Source organism: Heptranchias perlo, chromosome 4 (genome assembly GCF_035084215.1).
Source record: "Heptranchias perlo isolate sHepPer1 chromosome 4, sHepPer1.hap1, whole genome shotgun sequence".
NCBI lineage: Eukaryota > Metazoa > Chordata > Chondrichthyes > Hexanchiformes > Hexanchidae > Heptranchias > Heptranchias perlo.
The window spans coordinates 99,221,931-99,243,575 of record NC_090328.1 but is presented as its reverse complement, the minus strand read 5'-3'; the positions used below and the strand labels follow the sequence as shown (position 1 = coordinate 99,243,575).

At 46.4% G+C, this 21,645-nt stretch overlaps 1 protein-coding gene across 1 annotated transcript in view; it reads right to left on the bottom strand.

Annotated features, from left to right (window-relative positions):
* The window catches only part of rest (RE1-silencing transcription factor), a 51,043-nt gene extending 29,681 nt beyond the window's left edge, over window positions 1-21,362 (bottom strand). Inside the window, exon 1 of the mRNA XM_067983392.1 lies at window positions 20,497-21,362. Coding sequence (XP_067839493.1) covers window positions 20,497-21,358 — 862 coding nt within the window. The 5' untranslated portion in view covers window positions 21,359-21,362. The remainder of the gene's footprint in view (window positions 1-20,496) is intronic.
* Between the last annotated feature and the right edge of the window lie 283 nt (window positions 21,363-21,645).

Genomic DNA, 21,645 nt, shown 5'->3' with positions numbered 1-21,645 from the left:
TTTCAGCAGCGAACCCAATGAGACAATCAACGATCCAGAACAGCAGACAGAGGGATCCGCGGTACAGCAACCGAAGAAGAAAGAGTCAAACTGGACTCCTCCGGAGGGTCGCTGCCCTAAGCTTGACATGTATGCTCAAGCTGTCAGGAGATGCGTCAATGCCAGATTTATCAGCCGCACTCACAAGACAGTCCAGAATGTCACCCGAGCACAACGCAACGCCATCAACGCTCTCAAGACCAACCGCAACATCGTCATCAAACCAGCGGACAAAGGAGGAGCCATCGTCATACAGAACAGAACGGACTATTGCAAAGAAGCATACCAACAACTGGACAACCAGGAACGCTACAGACGGTTACCCGCAGATCCGACCAAAGAACACACCCACCAGCTCAACAAACTGATCAAGACCTTCGACCCAGACCTTCAAAGCATCCTACGCGCTCTCATCCCACGTACTCCCCGCGTGGGAGACTTCTACTGCCTCCCAAAAGATACACAAAGCCAACACACCCGGACGTCCTATCGTATCAGGCAACGGAACCCTGTGTGAGAACCTCTCTGGATACGTCGAGGGCATCCTGAAACCCATCGTACAGGGAACCCCCAGCTTCTGTCGCGACACTACAGACTTCCTACAAAAACTCAGCACCCACGGATCAGTTGAACCAGGAACACTTCTCACCACGATGGACGTCTCGGCACTCTTCACCAGTATCCCCCACGATGACGGCATCGCTGCAACAGCCTCAGTACTCAACACCAACAACAGCCAATCTCCAGACGCCATCCTACAACTCATCCGCTTCATCCTGGATCACAATGTCTTCACCTTTGACAACCAGTTCTTTACCCAAACATACGGAACAGCCATGGGGACCAAATTCGCACCCCAATACGCCCAACATTTTCATGCACAAGTTCGAGCACGACTTCTTCACTGCACAGGACCTCCAACCAACGCTATACACCAGATACATCGACAACATTTTCTTCCTATGGACCCACGGCGAAGAATCACTGAAGAGACTACACGATAACATCAACAAGTTCCATCCCACCATCAAACTCACCATGGACTACTCCTCAGAATCGGTTTCTTTCTTGGACACACGAATCTCCATCAAAGACGGGCACCTCAGCACCTCACTCTACCGCAAGCCCACGGACAACCTCACAATGCTCCACTTTTCCAGCTTCCACCCTAACCACGTCAAAGAGGCCATCCCCTATGAACAGGCCCTGCGAATACACAGGATCTGCTCAGACGAGGAGGAACCCGATGGACACCTACAGACGCTGAAAGACGCCCTCGTAAGAACGGGATATGACGCTTGACTCGTCGATCGACAGTTCCAACGGGCCACAGCGAAAAATCGCATGGACCTCCTCAGAAGACAAACACGGGATGCAACCAACAGAGTACCCTTCGTCGTCCAGTAATTCCCCGGAGCGGAGAAACTGCGCCATGTTCTCCGCAGCCTTCAACATGTCATCGATGACGACGAACACCTCGCTAAGGCCATCCCCACGCCTCCACTACTCGCCTTCAAACAGCCACCCAACCTCAAACAGACCATCGTTCGCAGCAAATTACCCAGCTTTCAGGAGAACAGCGTCCACGACACCACACAACCCTGCCACGGCAACCTCTGCAAGACATGCCAGATCATCGACACAGATACCTACATCACACGAGAGGACACCACCCACCAGGTGCATGGTTCATACTCCTGTGACTCGGCCAACGTTCCCAGTCGGGGAACACTTCAGCAGCCAAGGACATTCAGCCACCGATCTTCGGGTAAGCGTTCTACAAGGCGGCCTTCGTGACACAAGACAACGCAAAATCGTCGAGCAGAAATTGATAGCCAAGTTCCGCACCCATGAGGACGGCCTCAACCGGGATCTTGGGTTCATGTTGCGCTACACGTAACCCCACCAGCGGGAAAAAAAAGTTATCTGTTTTTAATACAACTGGTCATTCTCTCTCTTTCTCTTCCTTTCGGATGTTTCTCTCTCTCTCTCTCTCTCTGTCTTTGGTTCTGGCCGTTTGTATATTCAGTAGTCTGGTATCTAATGTTTCTCTGTCTGAACACTATTCAATTCATTTAATTGCCTTGATAACGGGCAGTTGGAAAGATTATCTGTAATCACCAGGCACTGTTCTATGGCAATAAATGCGGTAATTTTCAAGGAATCCGACACTCACCTGACGAAGGAGAAAGCCTCCGAAAGCTTGTGATTTTCAAATAAAACTGTTGGACTATAACCTGGTGTTGTAAGATTCCTTTAATTTTTATAAGTCATGAATATCCAAATGCTCTGCATGCTCCTTCCACAAAGAGTAAGCATGCCAAATCAGAACATAGAAATTGCTGGACAAAAAAAAGACCACGGTCCATCTAGTTCACCTTCTACCATCCCAGTAGTCGCTTGATACAACGATGATGAAGTCGTTGACTAATCATAGCAATAAATCTCTATCAAAAGGGCGGGGGAGTGGGACTAGCTGGATTGCTCTTGCAGAGAGCCGGCACGCACTCGACGGGTCGAATGGCCCCCTTCATGCTGTAACCATTCTATGATTCTATAATTAGTCTACAATAGACCCAGACATGGTGCGAATCACTGGTTGATACCAAGATTTTGAAATTACAACATGCTTCCTTGCCTCACAGCTCCTACTAAACCTTAATCAAAGAAATATCTGCTACCAAAGATCCAATTTTATCCGTACTCTCCTACAGGGAGCATTTTATCACTTCAAAGGCACTCTGCAAGTGGAACGTTTTATTATAATAATTCTGGTTCCAAACAGGAGTTACTTTCAGGGGTATTGACCTTTCCACAGTGGAGCTTTCAGCCTTTTGTGCAATATTATCTGTGTATCTTCCTCCAGAGATTCTTTTAAACTGTTTTCTGACCTCTGATTGAAAGAGGAAGGAAAAGAGAGCAAAGATAAGCCTTTGGGCACTCACTTCAAGACCTCTCTAGAGTGGATCTCATTCAATCACAAATGATGAGTTAAATGCCCAAATTATTTTGCAGGTTGTGACTCATTGCTGGAATTGGAAGCTTACCTCGCTTCCTCCATTTTCAGGACTCCCTGTTCCATCTTCTTTGTACTCAGCTGCATACTTAATTTCAGGAAACACTCCTACTTCCCTCTCACACTAAATAGCTAAACTCTGTACAGAGTGCCACTAGATGGACATTGGGCTCTATTTATTTCTGTTGCACATTCCTCAGTGATTTTCCTTAAAGACATGACATATGGGAATGACTTCTGTACAAGGAAAGAACTCCGTATCCTAAAACTATAGTAGGGCTGGAGGAGGTTACAATGTTAGGGAGGAGCGAGGCAGCAGAGGGATTTGAATACGAGGATGAGAATTTTAAAATTGAGGCATTGGTGGACTAGGAGCCCCTGTAGGTCAGCGAGCACCTGGGTGTTTTACTAGCTAAATAAATACTAGCTACAACTTATGGAGCAGGAGATTTGATAGATCTCGCCTGTAATTACAACTGTCTGTGAACGACAATAATGTTAGTGGTAACTATATACAACAGGTTGATGTTTAAGGTGGGAGAAGAGTCGGTTACTCAGTGCTTCCGGCTCCACAAGTATGAGTGGTTACAGTTTTTCTTAAACTGACAAAAATAAAAAGTGTCCCCACATAAAGGGGAGCTGCTCTTTACAGCAGTAAAATGCTAAACTTTTCAACAAAAATCAGAAGATCTGGGGAAGCGCCCTGCTAACAGGAGTTCCTACTCTTCCCTTAAGGAGAAAGAGGTTCAGGTGCCCTTGGCAAGGGTATCAAAAAGCCTCAGCTCTCGTTCTTTGCCCATGACATCACAGCACTAACACTCAGTCCTCTTCCACTATTTACAACATTAGCTAGTAAACAGAGGGGGGAGGGAAGAACGTCAAACATTTTGCAGAGGTTGGTGTTGCCAACACTAGATAAGCCTTGCTGTACACCACTACAGCAATGCAAAATGTAGTGGTACGATCGCTCTACAAGCAAGGAGAAGGCTCTAACTCTGTTGGTGAACAGTTCCACAAACTCCCGTCATCCTCCGGCACCTTGCTGAAATGACCATTATTTATCTGTGAGCCACAATCTTCATTGACGGCAAGCAATCCACATCACTGGAGTATTACAGCTGGATCTGAACTAATGTCCTCTCACATGCATCCCCAGCACAGGGTAACTAAATACAGATCGGGAGTGGGAACCCTGGTCAATTTTCTCCATTCTAACTAAGGATGCCGATGCTAACTGCAGCACCCCAACTGTTGCTTTGTCTGAAATTAACTAATTCAGTACAGATTAGGGGATTGAATTTGGGACCTTTTGGTCTGTACAGTTTAAATCACTCAAAAACAGGTTGTTAAATTATCAACTGTGTGCCCAAGAATTGTTGGGAAAGATCAAACTCCATTTCATTTGTGTCACAGTCATTGAGAGTCATCTTAGAATCAACTTCAAGAAGTTGCATAAACAAACCCATGGTTTAACGAGCATCACTATCTAAATTCAAAGATATGGTCTCTGATGAATCAGTCCTTAGCGAAAGCTCCTCAAATCTCCTCCAAAATTTTTGGACTAGAACATAAAACAAGAATAAGAAGCAGCAAGCCAGCAAGGTGGCAATCAGTGCCACTGTAAAATGGGCTTGCTTTAATACACATTATGCTCCCAATCCCTGATGTCCAGCAGAAGCTGTGGCTCTATGTCAAGGATATCATCATGTTTTGAGATTTTTAACTATTTGGCCGAGGACAGATTTTAGACTAATTTATATTAAGATTATGCTATTTAATTATATTCAACTCAAAGAATTAAATCCACATAACACATCAGCTTCAGGAAACGCAGATTAGATCCAGACGAAGCATCTGTTCAGGATGGTAGGTCAGTTTGAGACAATGGGATTAGTCAAGACATTCTAGTGTCATTCACATTTAGCATATTGGAATGGCCCTATTCATTTGAACACAGCAGGGGTAACTGCCAGGCATGCCCATAACTAGGATGGCAGTAGCAAGTGTGATTGGCAGCTCAACTGAGCAATCCCTGACACAGAATGGTCAAGTGCCCCAGCTGGACGTCAATTCAGTATTCAGAAGCTGGTGCTTCAGTCTCTGCTCGCTGGGGCTGTCTGAGGTACAGCCCGAACCCAACCCTTCTGACTCAGAAGCAGGAAAACCACCAGCGAGCCAGAGATCACACTGTCTGGGTGTGAGTACCCTCCTATTTCTCATCTACATGCAGCCCCTCAGCGACATCGTCCGAAAACACAACCTCAGATTCCACATGTATGCTGACGACACCCAGCATTACCTCACCACCACCTCTCTCGACCCCTCCACTGTCTCTTATTTGTCACGCTGCTTGTCCGATGACCAAAAATTTCCTCCAACTAAACATTGAGAAGATCGAAGCCATTGTCTTTGGACCCCGCTGCAAATTCCGTTCCCTAGCCACTGACTCCATCCCTCTCCCTGGCCACTGTCTGAGGCTGGACCAGACCGTTCAGAACTTTGGCGTCCTATTTGACCTTGAGATGAGCTTCTGACCACATGTCCACTCCATCACCAAGGCCACCTACTTCCACCTCCGTAACATCGCCCGTCTCCGCCCCTGCCTCAGTTCATCTGCTGCTGAAAACCTCATCCATACCTTTGTTACTACTAGACTCGACTATTCCAATGCTCTCCTGGTTGGCCTCCCATCTTCCAACCTCCATAAACTTGAGCTCATCCAAAACTCTGCTGCCCGTATCCTAACTCGCACCAAGTCCCGTTCTCCCATCATCCCTGTGCTCGCTGAGCTACATTGGCTCCCGGTCCGGGCACACCTCTATTTTAAAATTCTCACCCTTGTTTTCAAATCCCTCCACTGCCTCACCGCTCCCAATCTCTGAAACCTCCTCCAGCCCTACAACCTTCCAAGATCTCTGCGTTCCTCCAATTCTTGCCTATCCCTGATTTTAATCTCTCCACCGTTGGCGCCCATGCCTTCAGCTGTCTAGGCCCTAAGCTCTGCAATTCCATCCCTAAACCTCTCCGCCTCTCTCTCCTCCTTTAAGACACTCCTTAAAGCCTACCTCTCACCTGTCCTAAAACCTCCTTATGTGGCTCGGAGTCAAATTTTGTTTGATAACACTCCTGGGAAGCGCCTTGGGACGTTTTACTATGTTAAAGGTGCTATACAAATGCAAGTTGTTCTTGTTGTAGTTCCCTGTATTGAAAGCCCCCCGCCCCCCACAAAAAGATAGTCTCGAAGCCTTACTCTCGAGACCCATGTATCAACAGCAAGTAGCTTCATGCTGCTCAGCTGCCATTTCAGTACTCAGCATTCCACTACGGGACTGAGGCATCAAAATTTTAAAATAGAGGTGCGTCCTTTAGGGAAGGAAACCTGCCGTCCTTACCTGGTCTGGCCTATATGTGACTCCAGACCCACAGCAATGTGGTTGATTCTTAATTGCCCTCTGAAATGGCCTAGCAAGCCACTCAGTTGTAAAATCTCGCTACGAAAAGTCAGAATAAGAATAAAACCGGACGGACCACCCGGCATCGGACCACTAGGCACCGGACACGACAACGGCAAAACACCAAGCCCAGTCAACCCTGCAAGGTCCTCCTTACTAACATCTGGGGACTTGTGTCAAAATTGGGAGAGCTGTCCCAGAGACTAGTCAAGCAACAGCCTGACATAGCCATACTTACAGAATCATATCTTTCAGCCAACGTCCCAGACTCTTCCATCACCATCCCTGGGTATGTCCTGTCCCACCGGCAGGACAGACCCACCAGAGGTGGCGGTACAGTGATATACAGTCAGGAGGGAGTGGCCCTGGGAGTCCTCAACATTGACTCTGGACCCCATGAAATCTCATGGCATCAGGTCAAACATGGGCACGGAAACCTCCTGCTGATTACCACCTACCGTCCTCCCTCAGCTGATGAATCAGTCCTCCTCCATGTTGAGCACCACTTGGAGGAAGCACTGAGGGTAGCAAGGGCACAAAATGTACTCTGGGTGGGGGACTTCAATGTCCATCACCAAGATTGGCTCGGTAGCACCACTACTGACCGAGCTGGCCGAGTCCTGAAGGACATAGCTGCTAGACTGGGCCTGCGGCAGGTGGTGAGCGAACCAACACGAGGGAAAAACTTACTTGACCTCGTCCTCACCAATCTACCTGTCGCAAATGCATCTGTCCATGACAGTATTGGTGGGAGTGACCACCGCACAGTCCTCATGGAGATGAAGTCCCGTCTTCGCACTGAGGACACCATCCAACGTGTTGTGTGGCACTACCACCGTGCTAAATGGGATAGATTCAGAACAGATCGAGCAGCTCAAAACTAGGCATCCATGAGGCGCTGTGGGACATCAGCAGCAGCATTGTATTCCAGCACAATCTGTAACCTCACGGCCTGGCATATTCCTCACTCTACCATTACCAACAAGCCAGGGGATCAACCCTGGTTCAATGAGGAGTGTAGAAGAGCATGCCAGGAGCAGCACCAGGCGTACCTAAAAATGAAGTGCCAACCTGGTGAAGCTACAACTCAGGACTACATGCATGCTAAACAGCGGAAGCAACATGCTATAGACAGAGCTAAGCGATTCCACAACCAACGGATCAGATCAAAGCTCTGAAATGATGGCGGAGTCCAGCACGTGAGTGCAAAAGACAAGGCTGAAGCGTTTGCAACCATCTTCAGCCAGAAGTGCCGAGTGGATAATCCATCTCAGCCTCCTCCCGATATCCCCACCATCACGGAAGCCAGTCTTCGGCCAATTCGATTCACTCCACGTGATATCAAGAAACGGCTGAGTGCACTGGATACAGCAAAGGCTATGGGCCCCGACAACATCCCAGCTGTAGTGCTGAAGACTTGTGCTCCAGAACTAGCTGCGCCTCTAGCCAAGCTGTTCCAGTACAGCTACAACACTGGCATCCACCCGACAATGTGGAAAATTGCCCAGGTATGTCCTGTCCACAAAAAGCAGGACAAATCCAATCCGGCCAATTACCGCCCCATCAGTCTACTCTCAATCATCAGCAAAGTGATGGAAGGTGTCGTCGACAGTGCTATCAAGCGGCACTTACTTACCAATAACCTGCTCACCGATGCTCAGTTTGGGTTCCGCCAGGACCACTCGGCTCCAGACCTCATTACAGCCTTGGTCCAAACATGGACAAAAGAGCTGAATTCCAGAGGTGAGGTGAGAGTGACTGCCCTTGACATCAAGGCAGCATTTGACCGAGTGTGGCACCAAGGAGCCCTAGTAAAATTGAAGTCAATGGGAATCAGGGGGAAAACTCTCCAGTGGCTGGAGTCATACCTGGCACAAAGGAAGATGGTCGTGGTTGTTGGAGGCCAATCATCTCAGCCCCAGGGCATTGCTGCAGGAGTTCCTCAGGGCAGTGTCCTAGGCCCAACCATCTTCAGCTGCTTCATCAATGACCTTCCCTCCATCATAAGGTCAGAAATGGGGATGTTCGCTGATGACTGCCCAGTGTTCAGTTCCATTCGCAACCCCTCAGATAATGAAGCAGTCCGAGCCTGCATGCAGCAAGACCTGGACAACATCCAGGCTTGGGCTCATAAGTGGCAAGTAACATTCGCGCCAGATAAGTGCCAGGCAATGACCATCTCCAACAAGAGAGAGTCTAACCACCTCCCCTTGACATTCAACGGCATTACCATCGCCGAATCCCCCACCATCAACATCCTGGGGGTCACCATTGACCAGAAACTTAACTGGACCAGCCACATAAATACTGTGGCTACAAGAGCAGGTCAGAGGCTGGGTATTCTGCGGCGAGTGACTCACCTCCTGACTCCCCAAAGCCTTTCCACCATCTACAAGGCACAAGTCAGGAGTGTGATGGAATACTCTCCACTTGCCTGGATGAGTGCAGCTCCAACAACACTCAAGAAGCTCGACACCATCCAAGATAAAGCAGCCCACTTGATTGGCACCCCATCCACCACCCTAAACATTCACTCCCTTCACCACCGGCGCACTGTGGCTGCAGTGTGCACCATCCACAGGATGCACTGCAGCAACTCGCCAAGGCTTCTTCGACAGCACCTCCCAAACCCACGACCTCTACCACCTAGAAGGACAAGGACAGCAGGCGCATGGGAACAACACCACCTGCACGTTCCCCTCCAAGTCACACACCATCCCGACTTGGAAATATATCGCCGTTCCTTCATTGTCGCTGGGTCAAAATCCTGGAACTCCCTTCCTAACAGCACTGTGGGAGAACCGTCACCACACGGACTGCAGCGGTTCAAGAAGGCGGCTCACCACCACCTTCTCGAGGGCAATTAGGGATGGGCAATAAATGCCGGCCTTGCCAGCGACGCCCACATCCCGTGAACGAATAAAAAAAAAAGACAAGGCTGAAGCGTTTGCAACCATCTTCAGCCAGAAGTGCCGAGTGGATGATCCATCTCAGCCTCCTCCCGATATCCCCACCATCACGGAAGCCAGTCTTCGGCCAATTCGATTCACTCCACGTGATATCAAGAAACGGCTGAGTGCACTGGATACAGCAAAGGCTATGGGCCCCGACAACATCCCAGCTGTAGTGCTGAAGACTTGTGCTCCAGAACTAGCTGCACCTCTAGCCAAGCTGTTCCAGTACAGCTACAACACTGGCATCTACCCGACAATGTGGAAAATTGCCCAGGTATGTCCTGTCCACAAAAAGCAGGACAAATCCAATCCGGCCAATTACCGCCCCATCAGTCTACTCTCAATCATCAGCAAAGTGATGGAAGGTGTCGTCGACAGTGCTATCAAGCGGCACTTACTCACCAATAACCTGCTCACCGATGCTCAGTTTGGGTTCCGCCAGGACCACTCGGCTCCAGACCTCATTACAGCCTTGATCCAAACATGGACAAAAGAGCTGAATTCCAGAGGTGAGGTGAGAGTGACTGCCCTTGACATCAAGGCAGCATTTGACCGAGTGTGGCACCAAGGAGCCCTAGTAAAATTGAAGTCAATGGGAATCGGGGGGAAAACTCTCCAGTGGCTGGAATCATACCTAGCACAAAGGAAGATGGTCGTGGTTGTTGGAGGCCAATCATCTCAGCCCCAGGGCATTGCTGCAGGAGTTCCTCAGGGCAGTGTCCTCGGCCCAACTATCTTCAGCTGCTTCATCAATGACCTTCCCTCCATCATAAGGTCAGAAATGGGGATGTTCGCTGATGACTGCACAGTGTTCAGTTCCATTCGCAACCCCTCAGATAATGAAGCAGTCCGAGCCCGCATGCAGCAAGACCTGGACAACATCCAGGCTTGGGCTCATAAGTGGCAAGTAACATTCGCGCCAGATAAGTGCCAGGCAATGACCATCTCCAACAAGAGAGAGTCTAACCACCTCCCCATGACATTCAACGGCATTACCATCGCCGAATCCCCCACCATCAACATCCTGGGGGTCACCATTGACCAGAAACTTAACTGGACCAGCCATATAAATACTGTGGCTACAAGAGCAGGTCAGAGGCTGGGTATTCTGCGGCGAGTGACTCACCTCCTGACTCCCCAAAGCCTTTCCACCATCTACAAGGCACAAGTCAGGAGTGTGATGGAATACTCTCCACTTGCCTGGATGAGTGCAGCTCCAACAACACTCAAGAAGCTCGACACCATCCAAGATAAAGCAGCCCGCTTGATTGGCACCCCATCCACCACCCTAAACATTCACTCCCTTCACCACCGGCGCACTGTGGCTGCAGTGTGTACCATCCACAGGATGCACTGCAGCAACTCGCCAAGGCTTCTTCGACAGCACCTCCCAAACCCGCGACCTCTACCACCTAGAAGGACAAGAGCAGCAGGCGCATGGGAACAACACCACCTGCACGTTCCCCTCCAAGTCACACACCATCCCGACTTGGAAATATATTGCCGTTCCTTCATTGTCGCTGGGTCAAAATCCTGGAACTCCCTTCCTAACAGCACTGTGGGAGAACCGTCACCACACGGACTGCAGCGGTTCAAGAAGGCGGCTCACCACCACCTTCTCAAGGGCAATTAGGGATGGGCAATAAATGCTGGCCTCGCCAGCGACGCCCACATCCCGTGAACGAATAAAAAAAGTTATGGGGCCTGTTGGTGGTGAGAGCCTGCAGCTAAAGTACAGCTCTGTGGAGGTCATTCTCCAGCCTGTCCTGTTTGCACGAAGTGGGGAAGGTGGAAGCTACAGGCTGAAGTATCCACTCTACAACCAAACTTTAGACCAGTTCACAGAAAACAAATATGGGCAAGAGTTAAACACATTCTGATGCTGAACAAAAACTGTGGCCTGTTGCTTTTGGATTTCTGTTGATATTTTCTTGTTACGTATGTTCTAGCGATTCTCCCATGGTCCTGCTCACTAAATCGAACGATATGCTGTTTAATGAGGACAAGAACATATGTAACGTACAATCTATAATTTCGCTGCTATGGTAGTTAGAAAATCAGAAAGTACACCCTGGACAAAGACATAGTCGCAGGCAATTCCTTGCTCAGGGAAGTGGATAGCCATGTGTGTCGTAAGGACTGTACCTACGGCATGGTGAGCTGTCCACCTGGAGCTGGAGCATTGCATACTGTGGAAAGGCTAGAAGGGATACCATAGGGGATAACTAGGGACCCAGTGGTAGCAGTCCATGATATTAGAAGAATTGATAGAGGGGTCTTAAAAACCACATCTATGAGGATTGGCTCAAAACTCAAGGTAGAGGATTCAAAGTATGTTCCCCAGTGTACAGGGGAGTTCATCCAAATAAACTGAGAACATAAACAAGTGTCTGGCAACATGGTGTTTGTACAACAATGCCACCTTCATAAATAACTAGGAATCCTTCCAGAATAAAAACGAGAGGGGAAGGAGAGTGGGTCCACATTTAAACAAGCAGAGACACAGGCAGTTTCAAGGAGCATTGAGGCAGCAATAGAAAATCACTTAGACAGGTGGGAGAGGAAGGCAGGGAAGAAAACAGGATCCTGATGAGGCAGATCGTAGGGTAGAATCAGTCAATGGGCAGGTATGGACACAGATGCCCAGAGAGACACATATAAACCAGGGTTATACAGCGTTTAGAAAAGACAGAGTGGGCAAAGAGATCATATTAGCCCTATATGTCAGCAACACCTGGCAGCTAAAAGTTGATGCTGTGGGAAGTACAAAGCTATAAAATGATCAAATCTGAGTTGGCATCATTAATGCTAAAAAAAAATCCAAGCTAACACCAGAAGCATGCTATAGAGCACCTGTGTCAGCATAAGGAGGAGGGCAATTTTCTGCTACGAAGAGATAGAAAGGGTATGTGGGGTCAGGAAAGTTACTTTAATGGGAAACTTCAATCAAACAAATATAAACTGGGAAACCTCACAATGTTTATAGTCAGAAATCGTAGACGTAGTGCATGGCTGCTTCTTGACCCAGAGCATCAAGCAATCCACGATAGGCACTGCGCATCTTGATCTGGTATTTGTAAATGACGCAGAAAGTGTACACAAAATGGAAGTTGTAACACCACGGGAGGCTAAAGTTTAACATGATCTGGGTGTCAGAGAAATCTAGGAGCTGGAGCCAGGACAGAACTTTAAAACGGTAAATTCAATAAACTGGTGGAAACTAAAGCAAATAAACTGGGGGAGGTTGCTCAAAAAACACTTCATAGGAGACAAATTAAATACACTTAAAGGTATAATGTGGAGCAGGCAAGATAAGTACATTTTGTAAATCAGTAAGTTCAGACTGAGCAAACATGACCCTAACTCACGTCAAATTAAATAAAGAGATAAATAAATAAATAAAGATAAAGAGGAAAAATGACAAATGTACAAATCCTGCCGGGAGAAAGGAGAAGGGGCTCACTGGGATGAATAACAGAAAATGCAGAAACACATAAAAGCTTGATCAGAGGGGCTGAGAGAGTCCTGAAAGAAAAACATTTCAGCTAAGGTTAAACATAATAGTAAAAAAGAAATATTTCAGTACCTCAACAGCGAAAGGGCTATCAAGAAGGCTGTGATGAGGTCTGGAGCCAAGTGCTTCTGGCAGAACCTGAACTGAGTAAGGTTATTGGTGAGTAGGTGGCACTTAATGGATGGCACTGTTGATGATTTCTTTACTGGTGAGATGGAGGAGGCTGATAGGGCAGTAATTGCCTGGGTTAAATTTATCCTGATTTTTGGGAATAGGAAATACTGTACTGGGACAATTTTCCACATCTTCAGATGAATGCCAGCGTTGTAGCTGTACTGGAACAGCTTGGCTAGGGGAGCAGGTCTTCAACACTGCAGATAGCATGTTGACAGGGCCTATAGCCTTCACTGTGTCCAGTGTACTCAACTGATTTTTAATGTCACATGGAGTGAACCAAATTAACTGTTCGTTGGCAACTATGATGGCAGGGATGTCGGAAAGAGGCAGAGTAGGATTGTTGTCTTGGCACTTGTGGCTGAAGATGCTTACAAACACTTCAGCTTTGCCTGTTGCACTTATGTTCTTTGAGTCATTTCCTCCTGTTGGCTGATTCTCCACACAGTGCATTGCTCTGATCCATTGGTAGTGGGACCACATAGCTCTGTCTATAACATGCTGCATCTGCCGTTCAGCCTGCAAGAATCCCGGTATTGCAGCTTCATCAGGTTGGTGCATCATTCTAAGGCATGTGATGCTGCTCCAGCATGCCCTTCTACACCCACTGAACCAGGGTTCATTTCACATCTTGATAGAGGAGTGAAGGATGTGCTAGGCCATAAAGTTACAGGTTGTAATGATATATAATTCTGCTGCTGCTGCTGACCCTCAGGGCCTCATGGATGTCCAGTTTTGGGCTGCCAGATCTGTTCTGTCTTTCCCTAGCACAGTGGTTATGCCACATCACCTGATGAAGTGTCCTCACTGTGAAGATCAGACTTTTATCTTCACAAGTACTGTTTGGTGGTTGCTCTTACCAATGCTATCGTGGATGATGTGTTTGTTACTTTAAGATGGTGAGGATGAGATCAAGTATTTTATTCCCTCATGTTGGTTCCCTTACTACCTGACGCAGACCCAGTCTGGCAGCTGTGTCCTTCAGGACTCAGCCAGCCCAGTTACCGGTGGTACTACCAAGCCACACTTGGTGGTAGACATTGAAGTCCCTCATCCAAAATACATTTTGAGCTCTTGCTTTCCTCACTACTTACTCCAGATGGTGCTCAACATGAAGGAGTACCGATTAGCCAGTTGAGGGGGGAGCGGCAGTAGATGGTAATCAGCAGAACGTTTCCTCAACATTGTTTGAACTGATTTCATGGGGTCCGGAGTAAATGTTGAGTACTTCCTCCCACTCGACTGTATACCACTGTGCCCACCTCTGGTGGGTCTATAATGTCGCTGGGACAGGGCATGCCCGAGATGGTGATGAAGGGGTCTGGGATGTTGGCAGATAGATATGATTCTGTCAGGCTGTTATTTGACCAGTATGGGGGACAGCTCTCCTAACTTGGGCATCAGTTCCCAGACTTTAGTAAAGAGGACTTTGCAGGGTCAACTAGTCTGGGAATGTCTGAATCTTGTCCTGAAAGAATGCTTAGGTCCATCTTTAGTTTCCTAGGCCATTAAGAGTCAACCACATATTATGGGACTGAGATCAAATGTAGGCCACACCTAGTATGGGTAGCAGCTTCCCTTTCCTGAAGGACATCAATGAATCAGTTGGATTTTTGTGACAATCAGCAGCTTTCATGGTCATTTTTTCAGTCACTAGCTTAAATTTATTGAATCCTATTTCACAACTTGCCACGGTGGGATTTCACCTCTTATCTTAGGGTTACTGGTCCAGTACCATAACCATAAAGCTACCATGCCCTCTTGTTTACCATAAAATGTGGGTGGATGATCCTTGCTATGATTTCAAAGACATTTTTCAAAGACCAATCTAGATTTTCCCAAAGATTTACCATGACAAAGATAAAGCCCTAGAAATCATTCATCCAATCCATCCTACTCTATTACTTAGGCACCATTTCAGGCACTACTATTCATCATTTTCCTGCCTTCACATCAATCTTCAACTTTTACTGAATCAATTAATGCAATTTTCTTCAGAATGCTTCAGTCAGGTTTAGAAGTTAAGAACTAAGCAGGAAGTAGTCATCTTTGACTCTGGTTCTTTACAAAATATTTCTCCACATATCCTGATTAACTCCTTTCATTGTTTAAAAAAAACCCCTGTATCATGGTTTTTGTTACCCAGTGAGAAAATACTTTCATCTAATCTCACAATGTGTGTGAGGAGTGAAATTACAGGACTTGACTTTTGCTTATTCTCTGAAGTTCATCTTCTACACGCCAAGCCCCATCCTACTATCACTCTGGCACCTTGTCCTTCTTTGAACATCTCACTCTGTTCCAAACCTCTCGCCACTCCTTTCAAATCTTTACCTACTGCCCCCTCCTCTTAAGCTCCATCCAGAGTTTCTCTCCAAAATATCCTCCCTTATTTCTTCCCTCAGCCTCTGCAATGAACAACTCATCTTAAGTGATTTCAATCTCCATTTCCCTGCCCTCTCTCCTTTAAATTCACTGCCCTCTTGTTCTCTTATAAACCTCTCCCTTTGTATAATTCTTCTACTTATTTGGCTTCTCCACTCCCATGGTCTCGATCACCGACAAGGCCTTGTATTCCTCGCCACCGACATCCACATACCCTCCTTCAGCCCAACTTCCTTCTGCCCCTGGAAAAAAACTTTTTCCTAAGTTGCTTACAACCATACTCTCGAACTCCGTACTGCCTATCCTTTGGTCCTCTGTTCACCAGATGCCTCTGCTGCTGTTGATTTGCTCAACCATTCCCATACTTCCATTTTTAATGTCTTGTTCCCAGCAAAGCCTTCACCGTCTCCCATCCTGGTCATTCCTCCGGAACGGCCCCCACCTTTGAAGTCTCAAGTACTACTTGAAAATACCTGGTGCAGATAACTCCAGGCTCCTTTTGTCTCCTACTAATCATCACCTCCTTAAATCCAGCTCACTTGCCTCATACACCTTCAAGTTTGAGTCTCTACAAGATAGAGATAGTCTGTTGAGCTGCCTGTGCGGCTTTCCCGTCCCCTAACTCACCTCCCCCTAGTCTTGAACCCTCATCGCCCTCTAGTTTCTTCCCCATGTTGCCCCATGCTCTCCAAGCTCATCTCATCCATGAGACCTAGCTCCTGCTTCCTCAACTCCATTACCACTAAACTCCTAAATTACCAAACTTCCCTTCTGGGCCCCCATTTTATTTGATATTGTAAATGGTTCCCATTCCTCAGGCAGTGGCCCTCACCCTTTCTAAAAAGCCTTCCTCCTCAAAAAAAACCACCTTCAGCCACTCTATCCTCACTAACTACTGTCCAATCTCCAACCTCCCTTTCCTCTGCAAGGCGCTTGAATGCGTTGTCCCCTCACAGATCCACGGCCCATTTCTCTTACAACTTCCTGTTTGAATTCCTCCGATCAGGCTCTCCTCCGCCCCTCCCACAGCATCAAAACTGCTCTAACCAAAGTTATGAACTACATTCCCTTTGACTGTAACGGCGGTGCATTATCCCTCGATCTCTCTGCAGCCTTCGACAAGATCAATCACAAGATCCTCCTCCAAAGCCTCTCCCCTATCCTCCAACTCAGTGGGACTGCTCTTCCTTAGTTCCACTCTTGCCTATCCGATCGTAGCCATAGTACCTCTACCAATGGGTATAGGGAGTACAATTTTGACGTTTGTGGATCATACAAAACTTGGCAACGTAGTAAATAGTGAGGAGGATAGTAGAAGACGTGGAGTTCATAAACAGACTGGCGAAATAGGCAGGCACATGGCAGATGCAATTCAATGCAGATAAGTGTAAAATGATGCACATTGGAAGAGACAGCATGGGGAGGCAGTATAATCTAAACAGTATTTTGTTCAGGGGCATTCAAGAGCAGAGAGACCTGGGGGTGCATAGTCACAAATCTTTGAAGGGCAAGTTGATAAGGCAGTTAAGAAACCATATGGGATACTTGCCTTTGTAAATAGGGGCATTGAATACAAAAACAAGGAAGTTTACCTTTACAAATCACTGGTTAGGCCTCAGCTGGAGTATTGTGTACAATTCTGGGCACCACACTTTAGGAAGGATGTCAAGACCTTGGAGAGGGTACAGATGAGGTTTAGCAGGATGATACCAGGGATGAGGGACTCAGTTATGTGGGGAGATTGGAGAAGCTGGGATTGTGCTCCTTAGAGCAGAGAAGGTTAAGGGGAGACCTAATAGAGGTATTCAAAATTATGAGGGGTTTTAATAGAGCAAGTAGGGAGAAACTGTTTCCTCTGGCAAGTGGGTCGGTAACCAGAGGTCATAGATTTAAAATAATTGGTAAAAGAACGAGAGGGGAAATGAGGAGAAATTTTTTCACACAGAGGGTTGTAAAATCTGGGACACACTACCTGAAAGGGTGGTGGAATCAGGTTCTATAGGAACTTTCAAAAGGCAACTGGACATGTACTTGAAGAGGCCTAATTTGCAGGGTTATGGGGAAAAATCTCGGGTGTAGAACAAAATTGGGCAGTTCTTTCAAAGAGCCAGCACAGACACTATGGGCTGAATAGCCTCCTTCTGCGCTGTAAGATTCTATGATTTCTCTTCCCATCCCCGCACTGTCACTTACAGACTTCTCCCAAGGATTCTTCCTTCGACCTCTCCTCTTCCTCATCTACATGCTATCCCTTGGCAACATCATTCGTAGCCATGGATTCAGCTGCCACATGTATGTCAATGACACCCAGCTGTGCCTCATCACCACCTCGCTCAACCCCACCACTGTCTCGGTGTTGTCAGGCTGCTTGTCTGACAAACTTTCTTGAATTAAGCTGTAATTACCTCTAGGTAAATATTGGGAAGACGGAAGCCGTTATCTTCAGCCCTCACCACAAACTCTGTACCCTCCCCACTAACTTCACTGCCCACCGGGCTAACTTCTCAGGCTGAACCAAATTGTTTGCAACCTTGGATTCCTATTCAACCCTGAACTGAGCTTCCGACCCCAAATCCTTTCCATCACCTAAAACTCTCAACATGCACCTCTATGACATCGTTTGCCGCCGCCCCGTCTCAGCCCATTTTGCTGCTGAAACACTCATTCATGCATTTATCACCTTTAGAAAAGATGACTCCAATGCTCTTCTGGCTGGCCTCCCATCATCTGCCTTCCATAAATTTCAGCTCATCCAAAACTCTGCTGCCCACGTCCCATCCTGCACACCCATCATACCCATGTCCGCCCTGATCTACATGGGCTCCCAGTCTCCCAAAGCCTCAAATTTAAAATTCTCATTCTTGTGTTTAAATCCCATCGTGGTTTTGCCCTTTCCTAACCGCTAAACACCCTCCTCCCTTTCCAAACTGTGCATTCCTCTGACTCTGGTCACTAATGTATCCCAACCACAATTTAACTCGACCATTGGCCGTGCCTTCAGCTGCCTAAGTGCCACTCTCTGGAATTCCCTCTACCGCCCTCTCCTCCTTGAAGACCTTCCTTACAATCCAACTCCTAGACCATGCTTTTGGCCATCCCTTTTAGCTCCATTTTCCTTATCCTTGTGTGAAGCGCCTTGAAACATTTTATCTACGCTAAAAGCACTACATAAAGGCAATTTGCTGCTGCTATTGTATTTCTCTCAAATCTGGATGTTTGGAATTTACTTTCTTTTGTGAAATTGAGAACTCTTCACCCGTCAGACCACCCCCGTGATAAACAAAGGATTGGTTTGCATCTGCAGCACCTATCCATTGTGAGAAGTGAAAAACAAATGTGACTCTGGCACAGAAAACTTTAAAAGTGACATTGTTCTTCATTTTTAGGGATCTTAATGCAATCGGATGATAGTCAATCAAAAATGGGAAAACTATACCAACGGTGAGTGATTTAACTTTTCTGAGCCAACCTTTTGATTCATATTACTTTTTAACAAAATGATAAATCCACTGTAATCTACATTACTTACAAAAAGCACAATAATTGGCAGGATTGCTCCTGAAGAATCAAAATCCTGCAGCACTCACTATCCAGGTTTGTACATCACTTCCTCAGTATCGAGCAGTCCATTGCACTGCATGCTCATAATTGTGTACAAATTTAGACAGATTTTCAAAGTACAAAAATATAATTGCAATTTAGTTCTGCAAATCTGTGATCACTAAGCACCAAGATAAACAACATGACACATTTAAATAACCTGTATTAAGATCAACCCAAGTTCAAGCTGAGAAAACCCTGCTGCATTTGTTATCTTTAAGACTGGGTACAATAGAATGTATCAGGATGTATTTGCATAACAATTCAAGTATTTGGCCAACTTAATGCACTCTTAACACTGATGACTAAAAGGCAACAAAGCGCAACGTTAAAAAAATCACATGAAGACAACCACAGTACTTTTAAAACGAGGTCCAGTTTGCCCTCTCAAATGGGTGTAAAAGATCCCATGGTACTATTTTGAAGAGCGGGGTAGTTCCCCCGGTGTCCTGGCCAATATTTATACCTCAACCAATATCACTAAAACAGGTCGGCTAGTCATTTATCTCATTCCTGTTTGTGGGACCTTGCCGTGCGCAAATTGGCTGGCGCATTTCCTACATTACAACAGTGACTACACTTCAGAAGTACTTCATTGGCTGTGAAACGCTTTATCAATGCAATTATCACCTTTTGCCAATTCTGCAAATACCTGATGGTCCCAGACAAGCCTCTGTACTGAATCTATTCTGCAGCATTAATGTACACGAGCATTCAAAGAATTTGAAACAAACACAGTCATGCTGATCCTGCGACAAAGGTATGGCAGTGCACTCCAAATACATTTTGTACGCTTCTCTACTAATTTGACCTTATTTTTGCCAGGGTGAGGTTGATGGCTTTTAATCAACTGCACCAGCTTGACTCATTCAGTAGCATTCTTGCCCAAGTCAGACAGTTGAGGGCTCAAGCCCTCAACTCTAGGACTTGGGCACATAATCTAGGCTGACACTACAGTAGTGCAGTACTGCATTGTCAGTGGTATTGTCTTTTGGATGAGACATTAAACCAAGATCCCACCTATCCATTGAGGTGGATATAAAAGATCACCAGGCACTAATCGAAGGAGGAGTAGGGAGTTCTCCTAGCGTCCTAACAACATTCCTCCCTCAACCAACACCACCAAAAACAGGCTAATTGATAATTCATCTCATTTGTCGTTTTTTTCACTTCGCTGTGTGCAAATTGGCAGATGCACTGTCTACATAACAACTATGACCACACTTGAAACGTAATTCATTGCTTTCCTGGAGATGTGACAAACGTGTTACATAAATGCAAATTATTTCTTTGAACATCGAGCATCAATCTACTCTCACGCAGTATATCACAGCTTTCTTTCCATAACGAATGAGCTCATACCTGTGTGCGTTCGCATGTGCTGCACGTAATTGTTCTTTCTGTCGGAGAAATAAGAGCACTGTGAACAAGTATAAACCTTCCGGGGAAAGTGGTTCCGCAAATGCTTTTTCCAGTGATATTCACTGACAGTAGTGTACGTGCAGATGGTACATTTATAAACTTTCTCGTTCTCTCCAACTTTGTCGTGGTGTTTTAGATGTGCCAAATAATGATCATATCGGTTGGTGTTATATCCACACCTATCGCAGCGAATGGGGCCTTTAGAAATATCATTTTCTTCAGGAAGAGGATCTGGAACTTTGGATTTGGTTTGCTTTTCGGCATTTTCTTCAACAATGAACTTTTTGGCACTATGTACTTTGATGTGATGCACAAACTCCTCCTCGGATTCTGCTTCATACTGACAGGGTCGACAGCGAAACGGTTTGGACTTTTTTCCTTTGTCGGCCAAGCCCTCCTGATTCACCACTTCTGCTGAATCTGTGCTCAAGTCACAAGTATCTTGAGAAGAACTCTCAGAACTGTCCTTCGTTGCAATACTTGACACAGTTAGATTTTCTGCACTTACACTTACAGATTGCAATGCGTCATTCATATCAGTTCTCAATTCCTCTTCGTTGTCAGATAAATTGTCATCAACTGTTTTCAATTCCGCCATCAATCGGTCCTCCCCAAGGCAATCGTAACAGCCTATGTCACCAGTTAAGGCAACATTTGCCAACATAACCAGCTGTGGTGCTGCTGTCAAATCACTCTTGGAGAGGTAATTAAGGCCACAAATTTCCTCATTTGAAGAAATTCCAATACTGGAGGGGGAAAACATACTGGTCCCGCTGGATTGCTCGAGTACTTGTGCAGCCATCTTTGATTCTGTGTGTGTAAAAGCGCAAAATGAGTAAACTGGCTGTTGATCCAATCTGCAAATTAAAATCTTAAAACAACAGAATTTCATTATTTCGCTGCATCCATGGAGTTAAATTTTGGAACCAAGACAACCTACACAAGGGTTAAGCAACATGAGGTTATATAGCTATATTTATATGGTAAGCAGCAATCTCAATAGCTAACTGCTTCAAACAGGACTGCACACGCTTATTAAATGCAAAGTAAAATATTTTCTCAGTATGTGACAACTTTTGATCACTTACT